The sequence below is a fragment of the Meles meles genome, chromosome 10 (genome assembly GCF_922984935.1).
Source record: "Meles meles chromosome 10, mMelMel3.1 paternal haplotype, whole genome shotgun sequence".
NCBI lineage: Eukaryota > Metazoa > Chordata > Mammalia > Carnivora > Mustelidae > Meles > Meles meles.
In genome coordinates, this window is record NC_060075.1 from 104,421,316 (window position 1) to 104,440,726 (window position 19,411).

General features: G+C 43.3%; 1 protein-coding gene across 4 annotated transcripts in view; it reads right to left on the reverse strand.

Annotated features, from left to right (window-relative positions):
• The window catches only part of HECW1 (HECT, C2 and WW domain containing E3 ubiquitin protein ligase 1), a 466,123-nt gene that overhangs the window by 85,387 nt on the left and 361,325 nt on the right, over positions 1 to 19,411 (reverse strand). For 3 of the 4 annotated variants that reach the window (XM_046021545.1, XM_046021544.1, XM_046021546.1), the window contains 4 exons: positions 15,379 to 15,480; positions 10,258 to 10,408; positions 2,641 to 2,783; positions 866 to 987 (listed from right to left, as the gene is read on the reverse strand). In XM_046021545.1, the coding sequence (XP_045877501.1) occupies positions 866 to 987; positions 2,641 to 2,783; positions 10,258 to 10,408; positions 15,379 to 15,480 (518 nt within the window). The remainder of the gene's footprint in view (positions 1 to 865; positions 988 to 2,640; positions 2,784 to 10,257; positions 10,409 to 15,378; positions 15,481 to 19,411) is intronic. The other variant, XM_046021547.1, reaches the window with a different exon arrangement.

Genomic DNA, 19,411 nt, shown 5'->3' on the forward strand with positions numbered 1-19,411 from the left:
CCACCTTTGCCCGTCACCACATCCCAACCTCACATACCCAACTCTGAGCCTCTTCACAGCTGCGTCCTTTCTCCCTCTCTCTGGAGCTTCTTCCCACTCCCTTGCAACCTTCCTGACTCAGCTCAGCAGCCCTGTCCTCGGGGATGATCCCCTAGACTGTATCTCTGGTGTTTCCAGAGCACTTCATTTCTCCCTGAGGTTGGGCGCTGTCCTCTCAGGTCAGACTATTCTTTGTATGTGTCTGTTGCTCCACAAATTGGGAGCTTGTGCTGTTCAGCTGTCATGCTGTCTCTGTGTGGCCAGCACCTAGATCTGCATCTGTCCACAGAAAATATTTGTCTAATGAAAAAATTAATGAATATAGGAAAAGCATGTAATTGCTTTCTTGAAAATACAAAAAAAAACTATATATGCAAAAATAACAAGTATGGTATTTGAACATCTCATTTCATTAAAGGGAAAACTTATCTAGGAGAAATCTAATTTAACATTTCTTTAATGAAAGTGATTTTATAAAATGATGCAGGCTGAGGGGAATTTGTCAACTTCATAATCTTGTTCCTTTAAATAACATTTTAGCAGTAACAGAAACACATATCTGTTTTGAAAGGACTTTCACTGATATTGATACATTTGTGTCTAATGAAAACAAAGAAGCAACAGCGTTGCCAAATCCAGCTCTTCTCCTTTTTGGGAGACTCCCAGACAGTAGAAAGAGTGGACTGAGTTGTTTTGTTTTGTTTTGGTTCCAATCTTGCCTGGGTTAAAATGCCTTCCTTTTTCATCTATTAAACAACTTAGCAAAGGAGTGTTTTGAGTTTTGATGGAAGCCAGGTGGGCCCCCTCTGTATTCAGGAGTACGCACATAATTGGCGTGTAGTACAGTGAAGAACTCGGGGTTGGTGATGAACTTCACCGCTGGGGACTGCAGCAACAAGGTGATTTTTTGTGAATTCACCGGAGAAAGAGACCCTTCTCTCCGCAGATCTGGAAAAAGGAAAGCAAAGCAACGGACACATTGGGAAAAAGTCATTTCAAATGCAGTACTTCTCTCTCTACACCAGCAGCGTGTTAAGCTTTGACTGGATAGCTGGGAACGGACTGTGGTTCTGAATAGTGATATGATCAGGTATCCCGGTGATAGGACCAGGTGTCCTATCACGTTGTGTGTGCCAGGAAGAGTCATTATCTCCTAGGAGTGCTCCTGCATAACTCCAGTAGGCTCAAGTCCTCGAACATCTTGTCCCTTTTATAACAGTGTCGTTCTTCTTATTTTATGAGTGGCTAAGCATAGTTAAGGTGGTTTGCAGAAAGAGGCACAATTCTTCCCTTCCCTGCATCACCTGCACGAGACTCTGCACTCTTCCTGCCGAACTGAGCTAGCCCGTGTCTTCCCTAGAGTAAAAGAGTTTGCAAGAACTTGTAAGCCAGGGTTCCAGGAAGTCTTCGTGTCCCCACTCTGTCTTAGGACCCTGCCACCACTCTGAGAACAAGCTTGGGCTAGTCTGGGACAGGATGAGAGGCTACGCGGAGCAGGGACAAGCCAGCCCTGCGGAGGCCATGTCAGGCTAGCCAGCCCGCAGCGGACCGGGCAGCTGACAGAGGACGCATGCGTGAGCCCCACGCAACTACAATTGCTCCCCTGTGGGATAAATGCAAGGCTGGGAGTTTGAGCTGCTACCTTTTGGGATCGTTTGCTGCATAGCAAATGCAAAGGTTTCGAAACCAAACTCAGAAAGAGATCTTCTATTCCTTTTTTCCTCTTGATTTTAATTACTTGACAACTTGACCACACCTCTCTCAGAGGTCACAAAAATGAATACACAGAAAAACTAAAACCAGTCAGTTTAACTAGTGTATCTGGTAAAATGAATAGAGCGGATGCTCTTACAGTCGGTGGGACTGTGTGTGCATGGAAATCCACTGTTCTGCCCTGCAGCAGGGAGCTTCTCCCCCGAGCTTCCAACGTGCCATCACTCAACCCAACTTAAGAGAAAGTGGATTGGGATGTCACTGTGATAATCTTATGTCATTACGGGTATAAAAAACTGAAGCCAGTCTTCTATGCCCCTTGAATATTCTCGTCTGAGTCCACTCAGGCAGATTCAAAGAAACAAAAAGCAGACAACTGGCGGAGGCCTGGCCTACAGTATTAGGTAACCAGGCACGGCGGCAGAAGAGTACCTTTCTCTTTACTCCCAGGTTGCTCCCTCAAGGGGGAATTGGATTTTATTTTAAATGCAAACAAACAATTATTCCTAGTGTTGTTATGTAGCTTCTTTGATGTAGACTGTGAATTTTGAATGCATGTTTTATTTATAAGTGGAAAATTCTTAGGACACCCACAAATAAATTCACTCGATGAGAAATCATTAGGCCACTGGAAAAATTGCTTCAGTGCACAAGTATGAGTTCTCTTACTATGAATTCACTTCTCCTTTATGTTCATGGTGGGAAACTGCTGTCTGTTTCACACTGCTGACACCAAGCCTCTTTCCCCTCCCCCCTCCCCGACCTCCCCCATTCCACCTCTCTTCCCCCCAGGACCCAGTGCATCCCCCAAGGCACGGCAGGGGTCCACACACTGTCACACTGCCACCGGATGCCAACCCAGGAGACTCAGATCCCCTCCTTCCATACCTAAGCTTGACTGAGAAGATTCAGCCTCTGAGTCGCTCCCACCACCTCCTCCATTGCCTCCTGCAGGGACCTGCTCACAACTCTGGCTGCCAGAATCTTCTTCAGACCTCTCTGTTGCAATGGTTCGCTGAATGTTTTGATACCTTTGCATCAGAAAATGGAAAGACAGGAGTTAACTTTTGGTTATTGCCTTGCTGGGGGCTGATGCTCTGAACCAGGGAACTGGAGAAATCTGTAAAGAATTGTCTTGAATATTGGCAAATAAATGCTTAAAATTCCCACAAGATACCAAAACAATTGGCAAGACAAGTGTGTCCAGATGAGTGGACTTCTTTTTGTTTTGTAAACTGTGGTAAGTTTCAACTATGGTGACTTTTACACATTAACACAGATAACTAGTCACAAAAAAAACAGCCTCTGCCCTGCATTAAACAAGACCAGACTAAGTCTAAAATAAAGGTTTGGGAAATAACTTTAAATGTTACAAGTAAGATATCAAATTACTTCTACATTATTGCACATATTGTGGTCTACAAACCAGAGTAATAATTCTACCCCTTATTGTCATCTGACAGGTAACTGATACCACTGGCAGGAACTGTGGAAATATTACATACGAAGAGCATGCTGGCTGACAAGCAGATGTTTTCTGCTGATCTGAAGGCTCATTTTATTTTTCTTCCCAAGATGAGGATTTGGCCAGTCAACCACCTTCCCGGGTACTTACTAAATATGTACTGACTCTCTCAATATGCCCAGGCTCCATGCTGGACTTTTAGATCCAAGTCAGGATGAGAATAGGATATTGGCCTCTGAACACACACAGCAGAGACAGAACAAAGAGGGGAATGGCACGCAAGCCATCACTCTAACAATGTCAAAAAGCATGACACAGACAGGGAAACACCTCAATGCCTACATTTTGAATCAGTATGAGCCTGTTGGGGACCTTGCAGGGAAAGAATGTAGACTAAGACAGAAGAGTTCAGTCTTGCGGAACTCTGAGCAGCTGGGTGGGTGCCCGGGATGTGTGGGCCTTAGGCATCGAGGGGACAAGCAGAGGGGGAGGCAGGGAGCCCTGACAGGGTGCCCCTCTAGGTATGGGTTCTTGAGCTGTAGCAGAATCACCTGCAGGCTTGTTGAAACACAGACAGCTGGGCCCCGCTCCCAGAATTTCTCAGATTCGGTAGGTCTGGGGAGGGAGGAGGCAAGACCCTGCATTTCTAACTAGTTCTCAGGTGATGCTGCTGCTGCTGGCCCAGGGACCAACTTTGAGAATCACTGTGGCTGGATCTGGCTAATTGTTGAAAAAGACATTGAGCTAGCCACTGAGAATGAGGACTTCCGTCTAGGTGGGGGATGCACTGGAAGAGGACAGCATGAGTTGGCGAGAACAGCTGGAAACCAGCCGCTGCAACAGCCCAGTCTGGAGGCGCTAAAGGCCTGGACACAGGTGGGCACGGGGGACGATGGTGGTTCTGCAAGCATGCTGCTGGGGGAGGGGAACACCCCCACACGGCAGGGAGAATAAGATCTGTCTCTGCCCCCAAATGCAGACATTTCCTAAACCTCCCTGCCTCCGATAGCCTGCTCTGCCTCATTTACGCTGTAATTTATAGGCCGATGTCCAGCCGTGTCCTTCCTCTTTGCTCTACTTCCCTCATTCCATGTAGCCCCCTTCTCCTCCCCGCCTGGCAGAGAGACCAACGCGGGGCTCGATCCCAGGACCCTGAGACCATGACCTGAGCCGAAGGCAGAGGCTCAACCCACTGAGCCACCCAGGCACCCCCAGAATTTCTTTTTCTTAAGTGTGGTCTCTACACCCCTTGCAAGAGAATCAGCTGGGTGATTGTTATAATCACAGAAATTGAAGCAAAATTGAAATCTGCATTTCTAAGAAGTCCTTCAGGTGGCATTACTTACGTCTAGGTTTAAGAGTCACCGGTTGCTTTCTCTAAGTTGTATTTTATCTACAGAGGCTCAGCCACTCACCCATGACCTGTGTCACGAAACACCTTTGCCTGCAGCAGTTACTGTGAGGCATTCCTGAGAAGGCCTCTTATAAGAAAACAGGGAGAGGGCAGGAATGAGCAAAGGATTATATAGAGGAATACCCATGTTTATTTGCCATGTCAACATGTCTGTGGTTTGGAGGTTGTGGGGAAGATGAAGGATGGCTGTCTGCTGTTCTGCTTGTTGGAACTCAGAGAGTGCCACCATGGTGGGAGGGACAGAGTGCGTCACTGAGAAGCTGCCTACGTGTGTAACCTTGACCAGGGGAGGAATGGGACTGCCAAAGACCAAGGGAGCTGTCGTCAGGGAGATTCCCTAAATGACTCATGGCAGGCGGCATTTTCCAAAAATGGATGAACAATATTTTTAGTCCCACATGCTCTTCTGGAACCTAATTACTCATCTGTTAAGACGCAGAATCAAAGTCTCCTTCCCTTGAACCTGGGAAGAGCTTGTGGCTACCTTGACAAATTGAGGATAACGTAAGTGACAGTTTGCATTGGCCATGCTGTGAGGTCCCACGGGAAGTCCACGGATAGGTGTTCTGACTGACAGTCACAGCCAGCATCAACCTCCAGATATGTGGGTCACCAGCCCCGGCCAACCTCTGCAACCACAAGACAATACAATACCCCAAGAGAGAATGGCTTCACTGAACCCAGTCAGCCATGGAAACCGTAACAAATAAAAATGATATATAATAACAATGACGGTAGCAATAAATTATCATTGTTTCATGCCACCAAGTTTGGGTGGTTTGTTACTCTGTGTTACTCTGTTCTGGGCACAGACAAATATAAAGTTGTAGCCTCACTTTTCCTTCCCAAAGTGCAGTGATCACAGAAGAGAATGTCTGTGAATCAATGCAATCTTATTTGATGATGAAAATGTCAGTAATTTCACAACCTGCTGTGTCCTCAGTTGGACTTTGACTGTCTTGGGCCTTACTGAGTCAGTGACCTCAAATCTCAGGTACTACACCCCAGCCCTGATCTGTCCTGAAGTACAGGAACAGTTCTGGGGAAGCAGGACACACAGCAGTTTGTGGAGATCACTCAGCGAGGGCAGCCTCAGACACTCGCTCTGTTTTAAAGATGAGAGAGGTAGTCAGAACAGGTTCTCTCGCATTTCATCAAGAATTATCCTTCCATGTCCTCCTTCATGCTTTTTAAAATATTATGTAAAGAGTTTTTGGCAAGATGGGATCGGGAGGGAGACTCTTAATCTCACAAAACAAACTGAGGGTTGCTGGGGGTGGTGGGGGGTTAGGGATGGGGTGGTTGGGTGATGGACATTGGGGAGGGTATGTGCTATGGTGAGTGCTGTGAAATGTGTAAACCTGATGATTCACAGACCTGTTCCCCTGGGGCAAATAATACATTATATGTTAATAAAAATTTTTTAAAAATACTCTCTTAAAAAAAAAGAGTTCATGGAAATTGGTAAGAAAGTCAGCCAGAATATCTCATTTATAAATGAATACACACACAGGGACACACAAAACCAAGCAAGAGAAAAACCTTCCAGAATTGAGCCAAACCAAACACAAAAGCCCAAGACCACACAGTTCTCAGGGGAGGAGCTACAACTGGTAAAAGGAAAACTTATGGAAACAAAATTTGACCCTCCCTGTCAGAAGTCAAATGAAAGAACTAAAATCCCAGGAGCACCTTAGGTCCACAAAACCACACCCAAAGGTGGGATGGAATGAAGTTGTTGTTGCTGGCAGATTGAGCCCACAGAAACACTTTAGAAAACATTAGGCATTGATATCAAATACCAAAACCACAGTGATCCCCTGTAGCCTGCACTTTGGAGAATATAACCCCAAGGAAACACTCCTGTGAGACAATACTAATATTTTACAGGGCCTTCACCCTTATCCAAAATAGTGATGAAAGCAATAAGGAAAACATGCAGCACTATGGCAAATGAAGTTAACTAAAGTACGGTCCATTCACTGGAATACTATACAACCATTTAAATGATATTCTAAGTCTCTGTAGCAATATGAAAATGCTTATAGTGCGGCAAGTGAGAAGAGAATATAAAACTAACTACATATTATCATCACAGCTACGCAAGGCCTACGCATGCACGTGGAAATTAAGACAAGATTTTTTTCAAAAGGTAAAGCCTGGGGTCGTAGAATTATATATACATAATTTTTTTTTTCATGTTTAAAACTTCCATGTCTCAATAATAGAAATGTATTTTTTTAAGATTTTATTTTATTTATTTGACAGAGAGAGAGATCACAAGTAGGCAGAGAGGCAGGCAGAGAGAGAGGAGGAAGCAGGCTCCCTGCAGAGCAGAGAGCCCGACGCGGGGCTCGATCCCAGGACCCTGAGATCACGACCTGAGCCGAAGGCAGCGGCTTAATCCACTGAGCCACCCAGGCGCCCCTCAATAATAGAAATATTTTATCCAAATAACTAAAAAACCCCAAACTTTAGTTGATTATTTGAAGTGAGAATACATATTTATATTTTCTGCTTGTTCAATAAATATCTGTGAAGGTGCATTGAGTTAATTCAGAATATTCTGAAAGTGAAAGAATTAACTAGAGAAACTGTCTTACACTGAGTCCTGTTAGATTCTGGTACCCACCAGGCATGGGGAGGGGTACCCAGGAGGACAGGGCAGAAAGTTTCAATCACAGAAGAGGCAACCACTAGCTGTGCGTAGAGGGCTCTGGGAGATTTCAGGGACCACAGGACATTCTCATGGGCCTTAGCAGAGTGGAGCATGGCAGGCAGGTGGTGAGGGACGTCTCTGCCGTAGGAGCACATGGTCAAGCCATAAAGGCCAGGAAAGGCGTGCTGCGTTTGGAGACCGGCGAGTTTGCATGTGGTCGCCGTAGGCTGCATTGTGCACTCTGCCTTTCTCAGTGTGCGTCTCCTTGCACAAACACACTTGACTTTCATATTCACGCTGTCGGGAGTCCAGGGAAACCCCACGGATGGGGTCCAGGGCAGGCCACCCCAAAATATGCCATTTTGGCATATTGATTGCTTTGAATTAAAGTTACTTAAGAAACCACCAGTGCAGAAGGACCCTCTGACCGTCCTCTGTTCTCCAAGGGCAGGCACTGAATTTCCCTTGTGAGTGTGCACCTGGAGGGCAGTAGTCCTCCTTATCACCAGGGATAGGAATCAGGCTCAAGAAGGCTGGGTAAACCAACCTTGTTCCTCTTTACCAATTTACTACCCCAAGCCCAAACTGGTTCATTAATTCTTCACACACAAAAAATGTTTCTCGTCATTTCTTTGAGCCTCATAGTTCTGTGAGCTTCCCTACACACAAAATTAAACTTACTTTTCTCCTTTTAATCTTTTTCTTATGTCAATTTAAGTATTAAGTCAGCCAAAGAACTTAGAAGGGAAGAAAGAAGGTTTTCCTTCCCTTACACCTTGCAACACCGAGAAATATTTGTTTTGCCGTGAGACAGGATTGCTGTAAATTCCTTCTGATAACCAACGAAGGTTTTCAAAAAAAGATCCCCCAGGAGTGGTCACATCCCAAAGACCAGCAGTATACTTTCTGTGACTGCCTTATCATGCCAGATCACTGAAAAACTCTACAAGCTTGAACGTTATTAGGTTAAGATAAGCGCCGAAGAGCCTGGATACTTATCTCGAGGTTATCTGGTCTTCCCTAAGTAGGTTTTCTCACAAGAAATAAGTACTTTCTCAAGTCCCAAATTCCTTTTCTTTTTATCTGTCCAGAAGGATGCGCCAAATACCACTTCCTGTTTCACAAAGTCTGGCTGCCTCCCCCAGCGGTTCAGTTCCACTGGAGGGCACAGGAATTTACACATGAAAGCCTGTAGAATTTCTCTAGAGGCCTGATTCAGAGAGATTTGGCCTAATTTTTATATTATACAACCTGAATATGATGAACTTTCATGGATTTTTTTTTAAAGATTTTATTTATTTATTTGACAGACGGAGACCACAAGTAGGCAGAAAGGCAAGCAGAGAGAGAGGAGGAAGCAGGCTCTCCACAGAGCAGAGAGCCCAACGCGGGACTCGATCCCAGGATCCTGGGATCATGACCTGAGCTGAAGGCAGAGGCTTTAACCCACTGAGCCACCCAGGCACCCTTATGGATTTTTATGTCCTAGATCAAGGTGCTTACTTCTGCTTCAACGTATTGTTTTCTTTCAGTGCTTGGAATTGCACCTCCCGTAGATAACAGCCTGGTGATACTCTCCCTATGTCTCAACCTGCCAAGTTCAGCTCCTAACCAAGTTCAGCTTCTCTGTTCGGGCAGGAAAGATCTACAGACTATTTCTGCCTATGGAATCTCAGTGCAGTCTCTGGTTAAATGAGCTTGCTGTGTCCTCCCCATTTTTATTGACAGGAGTTTCGTTGTAATCACCAGGAAAGGGCTCTCCTGTGGATTTCTGGTGTGTTCTTATCTAATAAAGCTGGGTTATCACAAGTTCTGTAACGTGTTTTCTTTCTGTGGGAATGACTAGAGAATTGCACTGCCGATGAACATCCATCATGGTTCTCATTAATGACTCTAAGTGCTCGGCTACTGATGGACAAAAAATGGAAAGTGAATGTCTTCCAAATGCTTGAGCGATCAAAGAATCCTGGTGTGTCGTTCTGTGTGCAACAGTAACCAGAAGTTCAATTTTTTGTCTCTGTGTGTTTGTCATAGGAACTAAACTGTCCACTTTATTTTTCTGGCTGATACAGTCAGCTTCTAGTTCCTTATACTGTATAGTTCCTCTCAACTTTTCCTTTATTTCATCCTAATGAGATGGCTTGTGGATAAGGCTGAATTCAAGCATGCAGTTTGTGGCCTTAGCTATGAAAAGTATCCCAAAGCTGCCATCTTGGCCTTAAAGAAGCAGGAGGTTGGATATGATGCTCATGCTAGCTAATAGTGTGACAGAAATGTTATTTAGGGTCGCATTTGCAGGTTAAAAACAAAATGGCATCTTGACAATTTCACAGGTAAGGGTCTAGTTTTTAGACCAAACAATCCTCAAAAACTGTTTTTAAACATTTTATTTTCCTAAGATGAAAGCTTTTTAGGAATTACTGAGTATATAGCAATTAGGGGACTGAGGCAGACATGAATACAGGATGATATTGTTTTTTCTCCAGAGGCTTTTAGTATTCTACAGAACCCATCTTTGGAGGGTTCTCAGCTGTTTGAGTTCTGGGCCCTTTTGAGAATCTCTTGAGAGATATGGACCAGTCTGATGGGAAAATGTGCATCCACGTGTAATTCTGCATACAGTTTCTGGAGGGTTCATGGAACAAAGGCATTCTTGGTGAGTACCTAGAGAGGAGGGTTGTCTGAGAGCCCCTGGTTAAGGAACACCTGTTTTTGAGCACATGCTGTCAAGAAGATCAGAGAATTCTCCATCTTTAAATGACACTAAGGCTTAATTAGTCTCCTGCCACCAAATTCTAAATCTAGCTTTCTAAGTACCTGCTACAAATGGGTTTCTTAAGGTACGTAATTACTTTCCAGGCTCCTCATACAGTCTGAGCAGAAACGTGTAGTGGGGGGGGATTTTCGCTGGCTGCCCTTCTCCTTTCCCAGGGGTTCCCAGGGGTTCCCTGCATGCTGATCACCAACCGCCTGTTGAGTTGCTCCATCTGCTGGATGGACCCCGATCTCCGCATCCCATCAGGGGTGGCTGCTGTTGTCGGACGCTGCCAGGTGGTCGTGCGGTTCACGTGGTCCACATAAAAGACCCGCCCGTGGCTGTCAATGCGAGCTTCCCAGTCTGGTGTGTGATAAAAAGGCAAAAAGAGAAATCAAGGACAAACTCCTGATTCACGGGAAACAGATACCACTGCCAGGTCTTCTGTAGGTAGAACTCACTGTTGGTGACTTGCTAAAGGCCAGACCCTGCCCCCAGCACCCGCCATGACTTCGGAGGTGCTAGTGCTGGACTGGCTTTCTGAAAAAGAGCCTCCTGCACTCAGCGTCTCTTAGACAGTAGCTGGGGTTCCTCAAATATGACCTATGCTACGATTCTACTGTTTTCTAAAGAGAAAGTCTGATGTTTACTTTATCTCTTCCCTTAACAATCTCCATCCTGTCAATCTTGTTGGCTACTCCAATGACAGCTGCAAGACTGGAAACACCCTCCAGTGAGAGCTGACAGTCTGATGCCGGAGAGTGCTTTCTTCGCTAAATCTGAGAGACAGCGACTCGTCGGTGAGGGGATGATGGCCCTCGTATTAAAACCACTTTTAGCTACAGTTCTAAGATACTGTACCTGAAACTTCAGATGACCTCTATCCAATACTTTGTAACTTTAATTCATTGCCATTCCTCTTGAGGAAGAATGGAAGGATCTGAGCCCTTCAAACCATCCTTTTGGTAAGTTGTAAGTTCAGTGTATTTTCAACCCACCTGTGGCTGCCAAATATCTCTTGACAAAACAAAACAAAACCAATAACAACTATTAACACACATCAAGATTTTAAATATCTCTTCACTGATAATGAACACACATCAAGCTTTGGACTCTTTGTTGATAAGGAACCATCACAAACAGCAGGGGGAGCCCAAGACAAAGATAAATTCCTTTCCTTCTCGGATTTCAAAACCAACCAACTAAACGCGCACACATGGGGGGTACAGGACACAAATACAGGGGTAGGGCGGGGTAGGTGCCAAAGTCCTCAAAACCGGGAGAGCTGGAAGTAATACACACATAAATAAGCTTCATATGGAACAGCAACGTCTGCTGTATAGCAATGGACAAAGCTTTTAGAGTCCGAATGTGAAAACGTGATGGAAATAACAGATTCATGATAAAGTTATGCCGCAAAATGCGTTAGGCTAAGGAAGAAAAAGCAAAAAATGACTGCAAATGGAGGAAAACTATTCAGCCTTTTAAGTAAGAAAATCCATAGCTTTTGGGAGTAGGTCAGATATTAATAGTTCTATTGAGAAATGATCATTCAGGTAATGACATAGCAACTCTCAATTTTTTTAAATGAGAAAAAAACAAAATATTTGATATATTTATGGATTTATGTATGCATGGTACATCTGTGATGATGATAGCTTATGTCTGATATTTACCTGAGGAATTGCCAAATAAGGCACAATGGAAACCAAAATACCAGAACACACCAAATCTTGTTTAAGACACACTGAAGGAAAAACGTAGTCAGATTGTAGAAATATATTTTAGAAGGTGTGGACAAAAATTGTCTACTAGATAATCCAGCTCAACTGTTAGCTGGAAATGAAAAATGGCCCACTGATGAAACTGGGTATATGTGTAACTACTAGGTAATTAAACTTGATCCAGAACTTGTTAAAGTTTCAGTGATTCCCCAACTAGGAGAAACTGGACAATTTTTTTTTCCTTGAACTCAACATGACTGTCATTCAACAGAGAACGAACATGAGTCTTTGAAGAGTATTGTGGTATCTGGTTCAGTTGAACAAACTCCTCTCAGCACTCCCTATGAACGAAAAACTATGCCAGGTCCCATGGGCACACTGCTGAGAAACGAATGTCCCCACCCTCCAGGTTCCAGCCGTGAAGGAAGGACTCCAGTCTCATAAATTCTCCAAGGAAAACACTAGCAAATGGGGCGGTACAGTGGTAATAACAGTTTCTCTCTACAAGTTCCCCTATTTCCCAATCTCTCATGAAAAAGGATGGCAAGTCAGCCAGACATGTCCTTCTATCAATATATAAAATATGTAACAGTGCTAACTATAAATGCATAACTAAATTCATATAAGTATTCAGAAATATTTATATATTTCTAGTTATATATTTACATATTCTTCTATGTTTTTATATATTTCTTATATATATTTATATTTATATATTTATAATCTCCAGAGATTATAAGCATTTTTTTCTGGGTTAGTTTGTAAAGAATTTACTTTTACATATTGTGTAAAGAAAGATTTCCAAATAGAACTTCAGGCCTCAGTGTATCCTGATGGACACGGCACTGTGTTGGCTAGACAGATTCCTGCCAGCGATTACCTTTATCATGCTGGGATAAGTTAGGGTGATTTATTTGTGACCGAAAGCCCTAGCAAATATAAAATTCTATCCTTTCCATGAAGTCTAGGAACAATGTAGAGCCTAACAATGTACCATCTTTAGTTCTTATACTTTAAAAAAGCCTGTAAAATTATTCTCCCTTTTTTCTTTTTACTTTAACAAATGCAATAGCATGTCTGTAGTCTACACCTTTCTCTTGAACTTCAGCCACACATCCAATTGCCTTCTTGACATCACTACCTAGATGACATCTCCAATAGAACATCGTCAGAATCAAGCTTTAGATCTTTCCCACCAAAACCTGCTCTATCTGCCGCCTTCCCTTCCCACCCCCGTTGAGGGTAATTCCATCTTTCTAGGTTAAAATGCTTGAGATCATTCTTGATTCCCGTCTCTGTCTCAGACATCACATCTAATCTGTAGGCAAACCTACCTACGGAACATAGGTCTAGAACGCAACCGCTCTCCTCTCTACCTCCACTGCTCCAACCCTGGCCCTGCCTCCTCTGCCTCTCACCTGGGCCACAGCAATAACCACATGTTGGGTTTCATGCTTCTATCCTTCCTCCTCAAAATTTAAATGCCAATAGAGCAACCACAGAAAAACTTACAAGACCTAAGTCAGAGAATGTCACTTCTCTGCCCTAAACCTAAATGTTCTCCTTTCATCCAGAGTTAAAGCCGAAGCTCTTAAGTGGTCTACAGGGCCCTCTGTGATCTGGGTCCCTTGTGTCTCCCTGACCTTATCCGCCACTGTTGTCTCCCAGCGGTTCCTCAACCCCACCAGGAAAGCTGTTCTTTTCTCAGAAAGCTCTTCCTCCCCATGGATAACCCTCTCACCTCCTCTAACCCTAGCTTCCAATGTTGCCTCTCAAGGAAGCCTGCCTGACCACCAGATTTAAAATGGCCAACCAGCCGCCAACACATCCTCCAAATCCCACCTTGCCACACTCTGCTTGTGATTCCCCACAGCACTGCCCACCATCTCACCTGTTACACTATTGCCTTGTTCACTCTTTTCATTATGTGTGGGTCTCCGCCTGGCTACACTGTATGCTCCGTGAGGGCAGGGATCTTTGTCTGTTTTTGTTTACCTTTTAATGAATATTTGTTGCATTTAATGAATATTTGTTGCATTTAATGAATATTTGTTGAAAGAATTACTCTCAAGAAAATCCTGTTGTTAGGCATCCCTAACAATGTTTGTCATATTTTTCAGTGTTGAATGCACAGAGAACTGGGACCCAACAGGAGAAATTTGCCTTCATTATTGAAAACAGCTTATATAAAGTAAATCTTTAAAACAGACTTATATTCAATTATTTACAAGGTCTGGAATATAACTAGTAATTACTCCTGTATGGACTGGAAGTCAATTCATGCACATAGGAATTGATAGGTTTCAGTTGTGGGGAAGTGTTCCTTTCCTGGTGAGAACATGTTATATATACGTATTTGTTACAGATATTTTTTACATAAGTGCTAAGTATAGTGAGGCTGAAATTTTACTAGTCATTTGTGGACTATCCATAAATCAATATATAAACAAAGAAAGGAATCAGGTATCAAAAATTAAAAAACATAATGTTTGCCCTGATCCCCAAAACAAATACAGTGTTCTTTTAAATGTTTACATATTTAAAGGTATTTACCCTTTTCTCATTGATAAATTACAACTGAATAGGACAAGAATGGTGTAAATGCAAAATATATCATGTTACCAAGAACAGATGAATCAGGAAATTTTTTTTTTTAAACTGTAACCTCCTAATGTAAGCACAGGCAAAGGAATGTAAAGAAATATCGATTCCTTGCATCCTGGCAAGAACTACAATTCTGCAGTTGTAAAATTTATCAAATCTTAAAGGTTATCTCTACTTGAAAAATAAGCCAAAGCCAAAACAGAGATGTTCTAGAATTATTCATGAACATATATGATGCTAAGTGACTGTATAATGTCCAGGGTATCAGTCCTTCTTAGAAATGTATGATAATGTAGTATTATAAGGTTAAGGCCGAAATGGTATCTAGGAACTACCCAGTCTAGATCTAGCATTTAGCTAATGAGAAAACTAAGGTTTTACTTTACAAATAAGAAAACTCGGTCTCTGAGATATTACATGATTTTCCCAAGTTCAAATAACTAGTTAAATAGTAATGAGTTACACCATTACTATGGATGGAACACCATCCCTAAAGATGATATTTTTTTCTGGAAGCTCTAAGAACTACCAAAGAAGTAGGCTGTCACCTATTGACGGAAGTTATAGCAAGGCAACACAAGTCCTTGCATCCTGATGGGTTGAATGTTTTATTATATGGAGGCGCCTGCGATATAACGGGTCCAATGGAGAACAACAGGATTAGTCTATCTTGACCTGTGAACTTCTGAACAGAAAATAGTAAAATTTAGGACTTAAAGGTCATGTATAGTTTGCAAGGACTAGTCAAGTCTCGTAAGAAATACTCTGTTTCAGAAGTTGAGGGGCACTGAAGGTAATGGATTCTCTCTTCAAGATCCCATACTGAAATCATTCATCAAAACACCCCATTTTTACAGTAGGTGCCTTATATACAAATATATTTATTTTATAGTCGTGTAAGGTGTGGAGTTGGGGAAGACTTTGGATCTATACACACAGTTCATACTGACCTGTTTAGACTCGATAGGAAGAATTAAGACATAGACTTTGAACACTAAAGCTTACTTGGTGGAAGAGGTTCATCGATTGTTGGGTAGTGATGATGTTCAGGTCTCAAGGAAGGAAGCTGGCTTACTGGCTGGGAATTATGGAGTATAGGACATTCACCTACGGACAAGATAGTCAAGACATTCAGATTCACTCATTGCTGCAGCAACTTCATCAAAAAAGCATGACTGTAAAACAAATGACTACAAGAAAAAAAAACAAACAACCCAGAGAGTGGGCAATCTATTTTTTTGTGTGTCAGTTTGCTACATTCATAGTCATTCATGAGAGAGGGAATAGGGGGATTCTTTTTTTTTTTTTTTTAAAGCCCAAGAAAATAAATACTTCATGACTATGGTCTGTACCACACAGACCAGTATGTAGGATCAGGGTCTGATTCTGTACCCACTTGACTTTTGTTAATGGGAGGGTGGCATCAGATGGGGACACAAAAGAAAACGAGCAGAGCCTGACTTGATCCCAGCTAAAGAAACAGGCCTGTGTGAGGGAAGTGTGGCATTTGTGATGTCCTGTAAAAGCTTGGTGAGCCCATACAAAACCAAAGGTCCTCATTTGGATAGGTTTCATCAGAGGGCTGCCAAGAGGCTGTTTTTCAGATTTTGATTCTGGAATGAAACTCTTAGATGGTGCCTTTACCAGATGGCGCTGAGGAACTGGTGGGCCAAGCAGGTAAATTCCTATAGTACGGAAGCGTAGGGACTGGGGTGGGGAGAAAGTAGCTATGGGATCTTGTGATTGTTCTAGATTATTCTGAGGAAAAATCAGACAAGACAGGATACTCTGGAGAGAGAGAGAAAAGGACAAGAGACGAAGGAAGTAGATAAGAGGCAGGAAGACTGAGACAGGAAAACTGAAAACACAGAAGTGGGATAGAAGGAAGAAAGACAGGCATGGAGAAATTTTAGAAACAAACATACCCACAGAATGCATACCTCGATTATTATAGACATAGTTAACATTACTGTCAGTCAGACTTGGAGTGAACTGAACAATGTGCTAAAATGATGTTCCTATTTCATGACGTCCTCAAGCCCTGGTAATCCTGCATGAGAGTGGCTATGTGGAGGGGAGGGCCATAGGGTCAGGTCACATCATCAGAGGCAATCGCTCTTGACCTTTGGAGAGCTAGGAAGGCCTACGCCATGAGACAGCCTCCATTTAGAGTGGTATTCCTCTAGCTCACACACTCCTGGCTTGCTGGCAATAGCCTCTATTGGCCTGAAGACAAAGGTCAGGCCTTCTCTTTCCTCTGCCCTCCATGGCTGACGCAAATAGAAAGCATTCCATCATCCCTTAGGTCAAAAAGAAGAGAAACTAAAGAAGAGTGGTGAAGATCTTTATGGGATCCCAAATTTCAAACATGTCCTAGAATGTCCATACATGGAAAGGATAATTTCTTCTCACTCTAGATCCAAAAAAAAAACTGACAAAAAATTAATTGGGATGGAAGTTAGGTGGGTTTAATTTAGCTATTTAATTCCTAGAGCTAACTGTAAAACAAAAACAGAGATGTACTCAGGAACCACGGGTCCTTTTAAATGCTAAATATACAGCATGATTTCTTGTGCAAGCTTTGGTATGTTACTCAAATCCTAGAGGTCTTCTGAGACCCTGAGGAGACCGAGCAAGGGGTCCCTTGTGCTGTGCACCGCTCCTTGTGACTGGACTCCTGGTTCAGACAGGGGCTCTGTTTTCAGAGGATCCCACACTCATGTTTGCTTTTGCATGTGCTCAATGTCAGAAAACGAAAAAGCGATGGTACCGTTGTTATGTCACCAGCTGCTGCATTTTTTAATTTGGTTTCTTAAAAAGAACAACAAACTTACCTCTTGTAATTAATTCGACCAATCGGGTTAATTACTCCTCCAAGCTAGTGGAAACACAATACTGCCGTTTGCTGGGGTTAATGGAGCTGACCCCACCTGCTCGTGAACCCCAAGCAAATGCAATGATGTGACAGGCGCAGCTCAGCCCACTGAATGGATGGAGCACAAGGAAGAAGCAAGCGGGTCTGTTCTGCGGGAGGGCAGGGCGCCACACACTCACCCTTGCCTCAGACACAAAGCAAGTGGTCAGACCTGCTAGAATCCCTGAGAAGGAAACATATTCCACTTTAAAAGTTAGCCTCCCTGCTTCTCTGCCTGGAAGAGCCCTTCCTCGGTCAGAGCCGAGCCCTCCACGTGCATCATCTCATTTCATCCCTCCCAGAACCCTTGGAAATCGAGGCTCCCTTCACATCCACTCCACACACGAGGCACAGAGCATTCCAGGAAGCTGGCTTAGGTGGCACAGCTAGGAAGGGGCGGGGGACTGAATTAAACCCAGGAGGCCTGACTCCAAGGTCTGGAGCTCAAATCACATGGTACTGCTCTTTTCACTCGATCTGCAGACAATTTTTCAAAAACTATTTTATGCTGAGGTTTAAAAAGGAGGTTTTCACAGAGGTGGGAAGAAACAAAAGGGAGATATGGAACCCATCTTCCCTAAATGGCTGCAGATTCAGTTATGTGGGCATGTGTACAGCCAGTCTAGCTTAGCTGACTTAGTGAAAGAATTCCCTGTCTTGGAAGCCACAGGAAGGGGCGAGAGTGAGTCTTGTGGAAGAACAGGGCACACACGCCAAGGTCAGGCGGGTGGTGGTGAAGCCCTGCTTTCTTCAAGCGTGTGCTGGTGGGGGACAGTGACTCACCACCGAGAGGGGACAGGGCAGGCTCATGAAGCCTGTGCCCAGTTGTCACGGGACTGGCCATCTCAGGAATCTTTGCGTTGCCCCCAGCAGGCACCAGAGTAAAGCCTGTAGGTGCTTCTCAGCCATTTCTGAGTTTACAGTTGGCAAAATTCAGAAATTCACAATTTTCTTTCGAAACTGCCTTGCCAAGAGGTCCACTATGTCCCCAAAACACTTTCCTGTTCTTTCTGTTAAGGTGGACGTTTCCCAGTTGGGCTGTTTATCCGTCAAGGGCACGGAGAGTGTTTGTTTGTTCTGTTCTGTTTTTTTTTTTTTTTTTTGTAAAACATGCCGTTGTAAACTGAACCAATTTTCAAGTAATGATTACCTCCTGACCACCTTGACATGGTGGTCAAAATACACACCACAGGCTACAGCAGGTGACAAACCATGACTCTGGCCTTGTTATATGGCTCTGAGCTAAGAATGGTTATTACACTTTTAAGTGTAAAACTGTTTTAAAAAAAGTAGCCTTTGGTAAGAAGAGTAGCTTAATTTTGCCCTCTTGATCTACAAAGTCTAAAATACTCGTTATCAGGTCCTTTACAGAAAAGGTTTGCCAACCTCTGGACTGAAACACCCCTGCCAGCTCCCAGTTGTGCCTTTTACGTGTGTATCCCCAGATCTCTTTACACTGTAATTATTTTTAATTCTGTTGTAATTACTGAGCCCCTCTCACACCTTCTGACAGTTGTCCCTCTTCCTGGGCTCAGCACATAGCATCTGGCCCAGAGCAACTCAAAGCATCCGCATTAAAGAAAGGAATTGTCCATCCCATTATCAGTCCTGCCTTTCCATATTGTATGTCACTGTGATTTTCCTCTTTGTGTTTCTCTTTCTTTACCAATCTCTTTGCACTCCTCCTTATCCCGCGTGCTACTTTCCCTCACTCCATCTTTCTCTGAAACACAGAACTCGGCATTGTCGAATACTCAAGGTTAATTTTCGTGCTCACTTTGGTTGCTATAAAATTTTATAGGTGCCAAGCATTTGTTTACGTGCTAAGAATCAATCAGAGAGAAAATACGGTTCTGGCCCTTGATGAGCTTACAATCTATAGACAATACCACCACCTCTGTTTGGAGGCTAATGTAAACAGGAGAGCAGGAAAATAGCAGAATCTATATTTTTCTCCTTTAAAGCAATGGAATTATTTCATAGTATCATGTGACCTTGAATTATTTCCCCCATGTCACTGTCACTTGACTGGAAGATGGTTCCCAAGTCTGGATAAAGAAATGTGACTTAATTTTGTAGAAGATTCCACAGGCATGACTAAGAAGAAACATCTTTGGTTAAAAT